General features: G+C 48.4%; 1 protein-coding gene across 3 annotated transcripts in view; it reads left to right on the top strand.

The window, feature by feature from the left end:
- Positions 1 to 14,132, top strand: part of pcif1 (phosphorylated CTD interacting factor 1) — a 256,458-nt gene that overhangs the window by 149,866 nt on the left and 92,460 nt on the right. For all 3 annotated transcript variants that reach the window (XR_010976541.1, XM_068048030.1, XM_068048029.1), the window contains exons 5-6: positions 69 to 304; positions 13,242 to 13,396. Coding sequence is in view for 2 of the 3 variants with exons in the window: in XM_068048030.1 (XP_067904131.1) it covers positions 69 to 304; positions 13,242 to 13,396 (391 nt within the window). In the remaining variant the exon portion in view is untranslated. The remainder of the gene's footprint in view (positions 1 to 68; positions 305 to 13,241; positions 13,397 to 14,132) is intronic.

Genomic DNA, 14,132 nt, shown 5'->3' with positions numbered 1-14,132 from the left:
ACAAAACTGTTGCAGAATGTTGTGATTGAAAGTGTTGAATATAATTTTTTTTCTCATTTATTCTACAGCTCGATGCACCATTAACTCCCACAACTCCGATAATTCCTAATTCTCCCATTGCTGTTGGCACCCCTAGCACACCTGTACCCCGAACAAGCGGAACTAATTCAGTTGATGAGAAACAACAGCCAGCACCATCACCATCGCCTGCCCCCACATCGGCACAAGCAGTGGCAGCAGCATCATCCTACCCCTCATTGTCTTCTTCATCCATGCCTGCAGCTGCACCTATCCGTCCTACAGCGTAAGTGCATATCCTCAAAGACTGCAAGGAAGTGCAAATCTCCGGGATTTAAAAAAAAATCATTTTATGGGATGTGGGCATTGCTGGCAAGGCCAGCATTTGTTACCCATCCCTAATTGCCTTTGAGAAGGTGATGGTGAGCTGCCTTCTTGAACTGCTGCTGTCCATATGGTGTAGGTATACCCACAGTGCTGTTAGGGAGGGAGTTCCAGGATGTTGACCCAGTGACAGTAAAGGAATGGCGATATTGTTCCTCGTCAGGATGGTGTGTGACTTGGAGGGGAAGTTACAGGTATTTCCATGCGTCTGCTGCTCTTGTCTTTCTAGGTGGTAGAGGTTGTGGATTTGGAAGGTGCTGCTGAAGGAGCCTTGGTGAGTTGCTGCAGTGCATCTTGTAGATGGTACACGCTGCTGCCACTGTGCATCGGTGGTGGAAGGAGTGAAAGTTGACGGTGGTGCCGATCAAACGGGCTGCTTTGTCCTGGAGGTGGGTTATTCACCGCAGATTTCCCAGTCTGTTATATTTGTTGTACATTTATGTGGAGCTTATTCATTCCAGCAGTGATTAAAATCGACTGGGCCGAAAAAAAAAAATTCCTGTTTCTGATTGCCATTGCCCAGACAGAGAGCAGGATCAGGATTGGCAATCAAGGCCCAGCTGGATTAGGATTGGCAATTAAGTCCCAGCGGGAGGGAGACGAGCGATGAAATCCTAGCTGGAGCGGGATAGGGAGATCCATTCCCAGCTGGGGCGGGAGGGGTGATCCAGTCCCGGCGGGGGTGGGTGGGTGGTGATCGAGTCCTGGCTGGGGGGGGGGGGGTGATCCAGTCCCGGGGGTGGGGGATATCCAGTCCCGGCGGGGGTGTGGGGGTGATCCAGTCCCGGTGGGGGGTGGGGGTGATCCAGACCCGGCGGTGGTGGGGGGGGGGGGTGGTGATCCAGTCCCGGCTGGGGCGGTAGGGGGGGGGGGGGGGGTGATCCAGTCCCGGCTGGGGCGGGTGGGGTGATCAAATCCAAACTGGAATAGGATTGGTAATCAAATTCAACCTGCATTGGGAGTGGTAATCACATCATCCGAGAGCTTCCTGTGTTTTTCCTGAGCTTCAACTGAATGTCCACTAATGTATTTCTATGTCTGGCATGCCTGTTCAGTGAAGCAGAGCGAGCATTATCGCCAGTGTTGGAAAGAACATGGTCCTGTAACCATTGATGCAGATATTAAAACTGAGATATCACTGACTGAGGGCCAGGTGGATGGCATTGACAGTTTCCAAACAAACTAAAACAGAATACTGCGGATGCTAGAAATCTGAAATAAAAACAGAAAGTGCTGGAAAAACTCAGCAGGTGGCAGCATCTGTGGAGAGAGAAGCAGAGTTTTAATGTTTCAGATCAGTGACCCTTCTTCAGAACGGCTGTGTTTAATTCACTGCCACTTCTCTTCCAGGAATGCCTACCTTCTCTCTGACGGGATTTTCGTTTGTCTCTTTTACCTTGTTCACCTTCATTGCTTTCTATTTCCCTCCTGGTGTTTGATAAGGTATCTACCAAAACTCGTTTTCACAGCCACATCTCCTTCCTCAGTGACTGTCTCCGGCTCCGACTTATTCCACGTGGATTCCAACTGAAGTTTCACCCGTCATGTTTTGAATCAACCCAGGATTACAGGTATCTCCGTGAAATACAACGTTCCTCGGACTGCTGTTCTTGCTGCATCCTGAGATCCACACTCAGTGCTATGCACCACCATATGTACGCACTGAATCTCTCTCTCCAGAAGCACTGCCTCACCTTATCTCAAAGCTGTTCTACTCCTGAGTTTCATTTCATCCTTTGTCTCATCCGACGCATTAACAAAAAACTTTTGTTCTTCCTTTCAGATGTTATGGAACGCAAGCTCCAGCAGCTGATGGGGACTAATGCCCCTCCAGATCCTTCTGCCCCTTCACTTCCCTCTGACCCCAACCCTTCCGATCTGACCCCTTGCCGTGTATTCACTATACCCTCTGACCTCCCCCTCTCTGATGCTGAATGTTCTGTACTCAACAAAGGACTCCGTTTTATCCTCTTACGCCCCCACCTCAATGAATTTCAGGCTCGGCATGACGTTGTGCTTTTCTTCCGTCACCTCCGCCTCTGGGCTCACTTCTTTGATCAGGAGTCCTCCCCCTGAACAACAGACCCATTCACCCGCCTCCAGCATTCTCCCTTTACCTGGGGCCCTCCCTCTGGCCTCTTACTCGCTCTTGATCTTTTCATTGAAAACAGTCAGCGAGACATTGGTCATCTCAATTTCTCTGCCCCCCACACTCGCTCTAAACTGTGCCCCTCTGAACTTGTCGCACTCTGTACTCTCAGGGCTAACCCTGACCGTCATTTTTTTTTGCAGTTCTGAAGAAGGGTCACTGACCTGAAACTTTAACTCTGCTTCTCTCTCCACAGATGCTGCCAGACCTGCTGAGTATTTCCAGCACTTCCTGTTTTTATTCAAAACAAATTAAAATAGGCTATGCTGTCTCTTACTGCCAGATCCAAAAAAAAAAAGGCCTTTGTGATTTTGCCCACTAAACTTCATCACAAAAATTAAATAAGCCAGAAAGAAAGATTTTTGGAGTCGAAAATGGAACAGGCGAAGCTGCACACTGAAATTAATTTATTTTGATTTGGGAATCAGTTGCCTGCTGGTGGCAGGTGGAAGAGTGTTGAGACCGTGACCCAGGTCACAATGCAGCGCTCGACCCAGGTCACAATGCAGCGCTCGACCCAGGTCACAATGCAGAGCTCGACCCAGGTCACAATGCAGCGCTCGACCCAGGTCACAATGCAGAGCTCGACCCAGGTCACAATGCAGCGCTCGACCCAGGTCACAATGCAGCGCTCGACCCAGGTCACAATGCAGAGCTCGACCCAGGTCACAATGCAGAGCTCGACCCAGGTCACAATGCAGAGCTCGACCCAGGTCACAATGCAGAGCTCGACCCAGGTCACAATGCAGAGCTCGACCCAGGTCACAATGCAGCGCTCGACCCAGGTCACAATGCAGCGCTCGACCCAGGTCACAATGCAGAGCTCGACCCAGGTCACAATGCAGAGCTCGACCCAGGTCACAATGCAGCGCTCGACCCAGGTCACAATGCAGCGCTCGACCCAGGTCACAATGCAGAACTCGACCCAGGTCACAATGCAGAGCTCGACCCAGGTCACAATGCAGAACTCGACCCAGGTCACAATGCAGAACTCGACCCAGGTCACAATGCAGAGCTCGACCCAGGTCACAATGCAGAGCTCGACCCAGGTCACAATGCAGAACTCGACCCAGGTCACAATGCAGAACTCGACCCAGGTCACAATGCAGAGCTCGACCCAGGTCACTCTCCTGCGCTCTGTCCACAACACAATCCAGAGTTCGGCCCAGGTCACGCTCCACAGCTCGGCAGGTCACGATCCAGAGCTCGGCCCAGGTCACACTCCTGCGCTGGGCCTGGGTCATGCTCCAGCGTTCGGCCCAGGGGAGGTGGTGGCGAAGTGGTATTGTCACTGGCCCAGAGACCCAGGGTATTGCTGTGGGGACATGGGTTCGAATCCCACAACAGCAGAAGATGGAATTTGAATTCAACTAATAAATCTGGAATTAAAAGCTAGTCTAATGATGCCATGAAACCATTGTCGATTGTTGTAAAAATCCATTTGGTTCATTAATGTCCTTCAGGGAAGGAAATCTGCTGTCCTTACCTTGTCTGGCCTACATTTGACACCAGACCCACAGCAGTATGGTTGGCTTTTAAATGTCCTTTTAGATGGCTGAGCAAACCACTCCGTTGTATCAAACCGCTACAAGGTCAATAAGGAATAAAACCGGACGGACTACCCGGCATCGACCTCGGCACCAGAAATGACTGGCAAACCCAGCCCTGTCGACCCTGCAAAGTCCTCCTTATTAACATCTGGGGGCTTGTGCCAAAGTTGGGAGAGCTGTCCCACAGACTAGTCAAACAGCAGCCTGACATAGTCATACTCTCAGAATCATATCTTACAGACAATGTCCCAGATACCGCCATCACCATTCCCAGGTATGCCCTGTCCCATCGGCAGGACAGACGCAACAGAGGTGGTGGCACAGTAGTATACAGTCAGTGGGAGTTGCCCTGGGAGTCCTCAACATCGACTCCGGACCCCATGAACTCTCATGGCATCAGGCCAAACATGGGCAAGGAAACCTCCTGCTGATTACCACCTACCGCCCCTCAATACCTTCCCCTGCCCCCGCACCTCAGCTGATGAATCACTACTCCTCCATGTTGAACACCACTTGGGGGAAGCACTGAAAGTGGCAAGGGCGCGGAATGTACATTGGCTGGGGGACTTCAATGTCCATCACCAAGAGTGGCTCGGCGGCACCATTACTGACCGAGCTGGCCGAGTCCTAAAGGACATAGCTACTAGACTGGGTCTGTGGCAGGTGTCAGGGAACCTACAAGAGGAAAAATCATACTTGACCTTGTGCTCACCAGTCTGCCTATCGCAGATGCATCTGTCCATGACAGTATTGGTAGGAGTGATCATCACACAGTTCTCGTGGAGACATTGAGCATCCCCTCCATTGTGTTGTGTGGCACTAGCGCTGTGCTAAGTGGGATAGACTTCAAACAGACATGGCAACTCAAACCTGGGCATCCATGAGGCGCTGTGGGCCATCAGCAGCAGCAGAATTGTACTCAACCACAATCTGTAACCTCATGGCCCATCATATCCCCCACTGTACCATTACCATCAAGCCAGGGTATCAACCCTGGTTCAAGGAAGAGTGCAGGAGGGCATGCCAGGAGCAGCACCAGGCACACCTCAAAATGAGGTGCCAACCTGGTGAAGCTACAAGCCAGGACTACTTGCATTTCCCAACAGCATAAGTAGCATGCAAAAGACAGAGCTAAGTGATCCCACAACCAGCGGATCAGATCTAAGCTCTGCACCCCTGCCACATCCAGTCGAGAATGGTGGTAGACAAATATCCCCATCCTCAATGATGGGGGAGCCCAGCACATCAGTGCAAAAGATGAGGCTGAAGCATTTGCAACAATTTTCAGCCAGAAGTGCCGAGTTGATGATCCATCTTGGCCTCCTCTTGAATTCCCCAGCATCACAAATGTCAGACTTTCGCCAATTCTATTCCCTCCACATGATATCAAGAAATGACTGAAGGCACTGGATACTGCAAAGGCTATGGGCCCTGACAACATTCCGGCAATAGTACTGAAGACCTGTTCTCCAGAACCTGCCGCGCCCCTAGCCAAGGAACAGTTCAGTACAGCTACAACATTGGCATCTACCCGGCAATGTGGAAATTTGCCCAGGTATGTCCCGTACACAATAAGCAGGACAAATCCAAACCCAGCCAATTACCTCCCCATCAATCTACTCTCGATCATCAGTAAAGTGATGGAAGGTGTCGTCGACAGTGCCTTCAAGCGGTACTGGCTTAGCAATAACCTGCTCAATGACGCTCAGTTTGGGTTCTGCCAGTTCCACTCAGCTCCTGACCTCATCACAGCCTTGGTTCAAACATGGACAAATGAGCTGAACTCAAGAGGTGAGGTGAGAGTGACTGCCCTTGACATCAAGGTCGCATTTGACCGAGATGGCATCAAGGAGCCCTAGCAAAACTGGAGCCAATGGGAATCGGGGGGGGAAACACTCCACTGGTTGGAGTCATACCTAGCACAAAGGAAGATGGTTGTGGTTGTTGGAGGTCAATCATCTCAGCTCTAGGACATCACTGCAGGAGTTCCTCAGGGTAGTGTCCTAGGCCCAACCATCTTCAGCTGCTTCATCAATGACCTTCCTTCAATAATCAGGTCAGAAGTGGGGATGTTCGCTGATAATTGCACAATGTTCAGCACTATTCGTGTCTCCTCAGATACTGAAGGAGTCCGTGTAGAAATGCAGCAAGACCTGGACAATATCCAGGCTTGGGCTGATAAGTGGCAAGTAACATTCGCGCCACACAAGTGCCAGGCACAAGTCAGCAGTGTGATGGAATACTCTCCACTTGGCTGTATGGGTGCAGCTCCAACAACACTCAAGAAGCTCGACACCATCCAGGACAAAGCAGCCCGCTTAATTGGCACCCCATCCAAAAACATTCACTCCCTCCACCACCGATGCACAGTGGCAGCAGTGTGTACCATCTACAAGATGCACTGCAGCAACTCACCAAGGTTCCTTCGACAGCAGCTTCCAAACCCACAGCCTCTACCACCTAGAAGGACGAGGTCAGCATATGCATCTGAATACCGGCACCTGCAAGTTCCCTTCCAAGTCACACACCATCCTGACTTGTAGCAAGAGCACCGTTCCTTCACTTGCTGGTTCAAAATCCTGGAACTCCCTTCCTAACAGCATTGTGGGTGTACCTACCCGACATGGACGGCAGCGGTTCAAGAAGGTGGCTTGCCACCATTTTCTCAAGGGCAATTAGGGATGGGCAGTAAATGCTGTCCTAGCCTGCGATTCCCACATCCCATGAATGAATTTTTTAAAAATCCAGAGCACGTCCCAGGTCACTATGTCGAGCTCGTCCCAATTCACGATCCAGAGCTTGTCCCAATTCACGATCCAGAGCTTGTCCCAGGTCACAATAAAGGTGTGCAAAGGAAATCGGACTGACCCCAAATGCCGGACCCGGAAGTCCGATCCGACCCCGATAGGATCCGACGACACATGTCGGTTTCGGGCCGGGTCATATCGGGCTTCCAGGTCCGGAATTCAGACTGGAGTCGGGTTTCCTTTGCACACCTTTAGGTCACAACTCACAGCTCGTCCCAGATCATACTGCAGAGCCCGCTCGGAATGAGGAATAACGTTAAGACAAAGTTAAGGGCACTCTATCTGAATGCACGCAGCATTCGCAACAAGGTAGATGATTTGAAGGCATAAATAGAGGGAAATGGGTATGATTTAATTGCCTTTTCGGAAAAATGGTTACAGGGTGACCAGGACTGGGAGCTGAATATTCAGGGATATGGAGCCACATATAGGGCCAACCAGGTAAGGATGGCTGATGATTTCCTTCCGAAAAGGACATCTGTGAACCAGATGGGTTTTTACAAGTTTCGACAATGGTCATGGTCACCATTAGACTAAGCTTTTTTTAAATTCCAGATTTATTAATAGAGTTCAAATTTCACCATCTGCCATAGTGGGATTTGAACCTATGTGCTCAGAACATTAGCCTGGGCTCTAGATTACTACTCTGGTGACATTCCCACTACACCACCACCTCCCCTTCAGTAATGGAGAGAATGTTCAAATCTATTATAGAGGATGAGATAACTGCACACTTGGAAAATAATATGATTGGGCAGAGTCAACATGGATTTGTGAAAGGGAAATCATGTTTGATCAACCTTGTTGGAGTTTTTTGAGGATGTTACTTGTAGCATAGATAAAGGAGAACCAGTGGATGTGGTGTATTTGGATTGTCAGAAGGCTTTTGATAAGGGCCCACACAGGAGGTTAGTAGACAAAATTAGAGCACATGGGATTGGGGGTAATATAGTGCAATGGATTGAGAATTGGTTAACAGACAGAAAGCAGAGAGTGGGAATAAATGGGTCATTCGCAAGATGGCAGGCTGTTACTAGTGATGTACTGAAGTCCGAGTGTTTCAAGCCTGTGTCCTCAGAACCTTGCTCTATGGCAGCGAGGCCTGGACAACGTATGTCAGCCAAGAACGACGTCTCAACTCATTCCATCTTCACTGTCTCCGGAGAATCCTTGGCATCAGGTGGCAGGATCGTATCTTCAACGCACAAGTCCTCGAGGGGGCCAACATCCGCAGCATATACGCTCTACTGAGCCAGCGGCGCTTGAGATGGCTTGGCCATGTGAGCCATATGGAAGATGACAGGATCCCCAAGGACACGTTGCACAGCCAGCTCGTCACTGGTATCATACCCACCGGCCGTCCATGTCTCCGCTTTAAAGACGTCTGCAAACGCGACATGAAGTCCTGGGATGTTGATCACAAGTCGTGGGAGTCAGTTGCCAGCGATCGCCAGAGCTGGTGGACAGCTAGAAAGGCGGGGCTAAAGAGAGGCGAGTCGAAGTGACTTAGCAATTCCCAGGAAAAGAGACAAGTGTGTAACAGCCCCTACAACCAATTTTATCTGCAGCACCTGTGGAAGAGTCTATCACTCTAGAATTGGCCTTTATAGCCACTCCAGGCACTGCTCCACAAACCACTGACCACCTCTATAGTCATAGAGAGATACAGCACTGAAACAGGCCCTTCGGCCCACCGAGTCTGTGCTGACCATCAACCACCCATTTATACTAATCCTACATTAATACTATATGTCCTACATCATCCCCACCTTCCTCCAATTCTCCTACCTATACTAGGGGCAATTTGCAATGGCCAATTTACTTATCAACCTGCAAGTCTTTGGCTGTGGGAGGAAACTGGAGCACCCGGCAGAAACCCACACGGTCACAGGGAGAACTTGCAAACTCCGCACAGGCAGTACCCAGAACTTAACCCAGGTCGCTGGAGCTGTGAGGCTGCGGTGCTAACCACTGCACTACTGTGCTGCCCCAATAGGCGCTTACCCATTGTCTCTTGAGACAAGGAGGCCAAAGAAGATTGCAAGGATCAGTGCTTGGGCCACAGCTGTTTACAATCTATATAAATGATTTGGATGTAGGTCCCAATTGTACCATTTCCAAATTTGCAGATGACAAAACTAGGAGGGAATGTAAGTTGTGAGGAGTATGCAAGGAGGATTCAAAGGGATCTGGACAGGCTAAGTGAATGGGCAAGATGATGGCAGATCTGTCTGTCTGTCTGAATGGAATCAGATGGAGGCCTGGGCTTTCCCATAACAGTGGCGCAGTGGTTAGCACCGCAGCCTCACAGCTCCAGGGACCCGGGTTCGATTCTGGGTACTGCCTGTGTGGAGTTTGCAAGTTCTCCCTGTGTCTGCGTGGGTTTTCTCCGGGTGCTCCGGTTTCCTCCCACAAGCCAAAAGACTTGCAGGTTGATAGGTAAATTGGCCATTATAAATTGTCACTAGTATAGGTAGGTGGTCGGGAAATATAGGGACAGGTGGGGATGTTTGGTAGGAATATGGAATTAGTGTAGGATTAGTATAAATGGGTGGTTGATGTTCGGCACAGACTCGGTGGGCCGAAGGGCCTGTTTCAGTGCTGTATCTCTAATCATAATCATATAATGTGATTAAGTGTGAAGTGATCCACTTTGGTAGAAAAAACAGAAATGCAGAATATTTCTTAAATGGTGAGAGGTTGGGAAGTGTTGATGTCCAAAGAGACCTGGGTGACCTTGTTCATGAGTCACTAAAAGCTAGTATGCAGGTGCAGCAAGCAACTAAGAAGGCAAATGGTACATTGGCCTTCACTGCAAGGGATTTGAGTACAGGAGTAAAGATGTATTGCTTCAATTGTATAATGCATTGGTGAGACCGCACCTGGAGTATTGTGTACAGTTTTGGTCTCCTTATCTAAGGAAGCATATACTTGCCATAGAAGGAGGCAAAAGTGGTTCACCAGCCAAATCCCTGGGATGGCAGGGTTGTCTTATGAGGAGAGATTTCAGAAACTGGGCCTTATTCTGTAGAGTTTTGTAGAATGAGAGGTGATCTCATTGAAACTTTCAAAATTTTTGCAGCTCATGACAGGGTGGATGTGGATAGGATGTTTCCTCTGGCTGGTGAGTCTAGAACAAGGGAATAAAAACAAGAAATGCTGGAAATACTCAGGTCTGGCAGCATCTGTGGAGAGAGAAGCAGAGTTAACGCTTCAGTTCAGTGACCTTTCATCAGAACTGGCAAAGGTTAGAAATGTAACAGGTTTAAAGCAAATAAAGCGGGGGTGGGGCAAAAGATAACAAAAGGGAAGGTGTTGATCGGACAGCAAGACAGAGAATAACTGACCAGAAGGTTATGGAGCGAAGACAAACGGTAGGTTAATGGTGTGCTGAAAGACAAAGCGTTCGTGCAGAGAGGGTGTTAATTGACAGAAAAATGAACTGCCCTGGCCCAAAGCACAAATATGAAAAAGACAGTGGGCAGGCACATGGTTAAAAAAAGAATGATGAAACAAACTAAAATAAAATAAACAAATAAAAAAGAAAAAATAACTAAAAATTAAAAGGGGGGTCCCGTCATGCTCTGAAGTTATTGAACCCAATGTTCAGTCCAGTAGGCTGTAGCGTGCCTAATCGGTAAATGAGATGCTGTTCCTTGAGCTTGCATTGATGTTCACTGGAACACTGCTGCAAGCCCAGTTCAGATATGTCGGCATGAGGGTGGTGGGTGTGTTGAAATTGCAAGCAACTAGAAGCTCGGACCTGCAGACAAGGGTGGGGCTGTTGTTGTCTGGCATACCGACCTAATCCTTTGCTTCCAAGTAACACAACACAACATAACCTCCTACTCCTACACAGGCCTCCTCCCCCAACTCTTATTCCGGTACATCGATGACTGTATTGGTGCCGTTTCCTGCTCTTGCCCCGAACTGGAAAACATTATCAACTTTGCTTCCAATTTCCACCCTTCTCTCGCCTTTACATGGTCCCTTCCCCTCCTCGACTTCTCTGTCTCCATCTCTGGGGGTAGGCTGTCTACTAATATTCATTATAAGTCCACTGACTCCCACAGCTACCTCGACTACACATCTTCACGCCCTGCATACTGTAAGGACTCCATTCCATTCTCCCAGTTTCTCCGTCTCCAACGCATCTGCTCTGATGATGCAACCTTCCACGACAGTGCTTCTGATATGTCTTCTTTTTTCCTCAACCGAGGATTCCCCCCCCCCCCCACCCCGCCACTGTGGCTGACAGGGCCCTCAACCGTGTCCGACCCATTCTCCGCACCTCTGCCCTCACCCGTTCCTCTCCCTCCCAAAACCGCCACAGGGTTCCTCTTGTCCTCACTTTCCACCCCACCAGCCTCCACATCCAAAGGATCATCCTCTGTCATTTCCACCACGTCCAGCGTGATGTCACTACCAAACGCATCCTGTAAGCATTCTGAAGGGATCGTTCCTTCCAGGACACCCTGGTCCAATCCTCCATTACCCCCAACGCCTCGTCCCCTTCCCATGGCACTTTCCCCTGCAATTGCAGGAGGTGTAATACCTGCCCTTTTATCTCCTCTCTCCTCACTATCCAAGACCCCAAACACTCCTTTCAGGTGAAGCAGCGATTTACTTGTACTTCCTTCAATGTAGTATACTGTATTTGCTGCTCACAATGTGTTCTCCTCTACATTGGGGAGATTAAACGCAGATTGGGTGACCGCTTTGCGGAACACCTTCACTCAGTCCGAAAGCATGACCCCGAACTTCCAGCTGCTTGCCATTTCAACACACCCACCCCTGCTCTCATGTCGACATATCTGTCCTGGGCTTGCTGCAGTGTTCCAGTGAACATCAATGCAAACTCGAGGAACAGCATCTCATTTACCGATTAGGCACGCTGCAGCCTGCCGGACTAAACATCGAGTTCGATAATTTCAGAGCATGACGGGCCCCCCCCCATCCTTTTTATTTTTAGTTATTTCTTCTTTTTTATTCATTTTATTTTAGTTTGTTTCATTTTTTTTTTCATGTGCTTGCCCACTGTTCTTTCATGTTAGCGCTTTGGGCCAGGGCTGTTCATTTTTCTGTCCATTAACACCCTCTCTGTATTAACGCTTTGTCTTTCAGCACATCATTAACATACCATTTGCCTTTACTCCATGAGCTTCTGGTCAGTTATTCTCTGTGACCCTCTGTCCTATCAACACCTTCCCTTTTGTTATCTCTTGCCCCTCTCCTGCTTTATTTGCTTAAAACCTGTTACATTTCTAAGCTTTGCCAGTTCTGATGAAAGTTAACTGACCTGAACACGTCAACTCTGCTTCACGCTCCACAGATGCTGCCAGACCTGCTGAGTATTTCCAGCATTTCCTGTTTTTATTTCAGATTTGCAGTGTTTTGCTGTTATTCCAGAAGAAGGGAACACAGTCTCAGAATAAGGGGCAGGCCATTTAAGACTGAGATGAGGAGGAATTTCTTCACTCAGAGGGTGGTGAATCTGTGGAATTCTCTACCCCAGAGGGCCGTGGAAGCTCAATCATTGAGCATGTTCAAGACAAAAATTCGATAGATTTCTAAATACTAACAACAGCAAGGGATATTGGGGAAAAATGGCGTAGAGGTAGATGATCAGCCATGATATGTTTAATGGCGGATCAGGCTCAATGGGCCAAATGGCCTACTCCTGCTCCTAATTCCTCTGATCCTAAGTCTCACACAGAGCCCATCCAAGGGTATGCTCCGAAGTCCATCTAAGGTCTCACTCCAGAGTCCATCCCAGGCCACACTCAAGGGCACACTCCAGGCCACACTCCGACATGCGGCCCATGCTCGGTCCTAATAATAAAAGTATTGGAGGTGAGAAAATTACTGTTTGACTGGTTGGGGCAGTTGGAATTGTGAGATCATGTGATGAAACCTCCAGGAATATGTCCATCCTGAAATGGCAACTCCAGTGAAGGTTGAATTCCATTCAAAGAATGAGGAACCTGTACTTAAGGTTGGTAATCTCAGATGGTGTAGAAGTAATCAGTGCCCAAATGCAAGTGGAATGTTGCATAAATACTGCTGAACCACAGTGCATTGGCCTAGTAACTTGATCTTTTAAAGTTATTTATAAAGACGGTAATGAATAGCCAAGGCTCAACTAAACACCGGTAATATCAGCAGAGGTTAAGTGAGAGGATTAGATTTTATTAGTGATATGAGACTATATAGAGTTCAGCTATGCTTTTTATATAAACCGAAGGGACCTAGATTGTTAGGTATCTCGATGTCAGTGATGGACTCTGTAAATTTGGATTATGTGAATCCTAGTTTACAATTTCTGTGTTGCAGTGTGTACTGGGACCTTGATATTCCGACTAACGCAGTGATTAAGGAGCGTGCTCCAATCGACATACTTCCGCCACACCCAGATGTGGAGATATTACGAGCACAGCTGACAGTGAAACTGAGACAACACTACACGGAGCTGTGCCAACAGAGAGAAGGTAATTGCCACACCTGGAAAGAATGCAGATGTGTTCCGTCCTGTGCACTAATATTTCTCATCTGGAGCCCAAAAAATAATCACAAAGAAAAAAATTACATGCTTCATAATTCAGGTTTTATTCCAGTGTTGAAAGCTTTATTTTCCCATCTGCCATAAGGGATTTGGGGCCTTTGACAAACTATGCCTGTACTTGAAAAAGAGCAAATAGCCTGTGCTGTTCTTGGGACACAATTTCCACTTAACATTGTGCTAAAATGCTTCTTCTGGTCCAAAGGTGTTAGCTGTAGCTCAGTGGTAGTGCTCTTGCCTCTGGTTAGAAGGTTGTCAGTTTGCAGACTTGAGCACATATTTTAAGCTGACAGTTCAGTACTGAGGGAATGCTACACTGTTGGTGGTGCTGTTATTTCAGTGAGACATTAAACCAGGGCCCCATCTGCCCTCAGGCGGGCGTAAGAGATTCTATTACACTCTGAATAAGAGAAGAGTTCTTTGAGTGTCCAAACTAATATTCATCCATTAATTGCCTGCACTAAAACAGATTATCTTGTCATCTATCTCGTTGTTGCTGTGTGTGGGAGCTTGCTGTGCACATATTGACTGCTATATTTCCCTACATTGCAACAATAATGATGCACCTAAAGTACATTATTGGCTGTAAAGCACTTTGGGTGTTTGTCTATAAGCAATTTAGTCCCCATATAGCTGTCCTCTCTGGTAGCTTCTGACTCTTGCTG

This window comes from Heterodontus francisci, chromosome 16, assembly GCF_036365525.1.
Source record: "Heterodontus francisci isolate sHetFra1 chromosome 16, sHetFra1.hap1, whole genome shotgun sequence".
Taxonomy (NCBI): Eukaryota; Metazoa; Chordata; class Chondrichthyes; order Heterodontiformes; family Heterodontidae; genus Heterodontus; species Heterodontus francisci.
The sequence above is the reverse complement of the archived record's forward strand: the minus strand, read 5'-3'. Positions and strand labels throughout refer to the sequence as shown.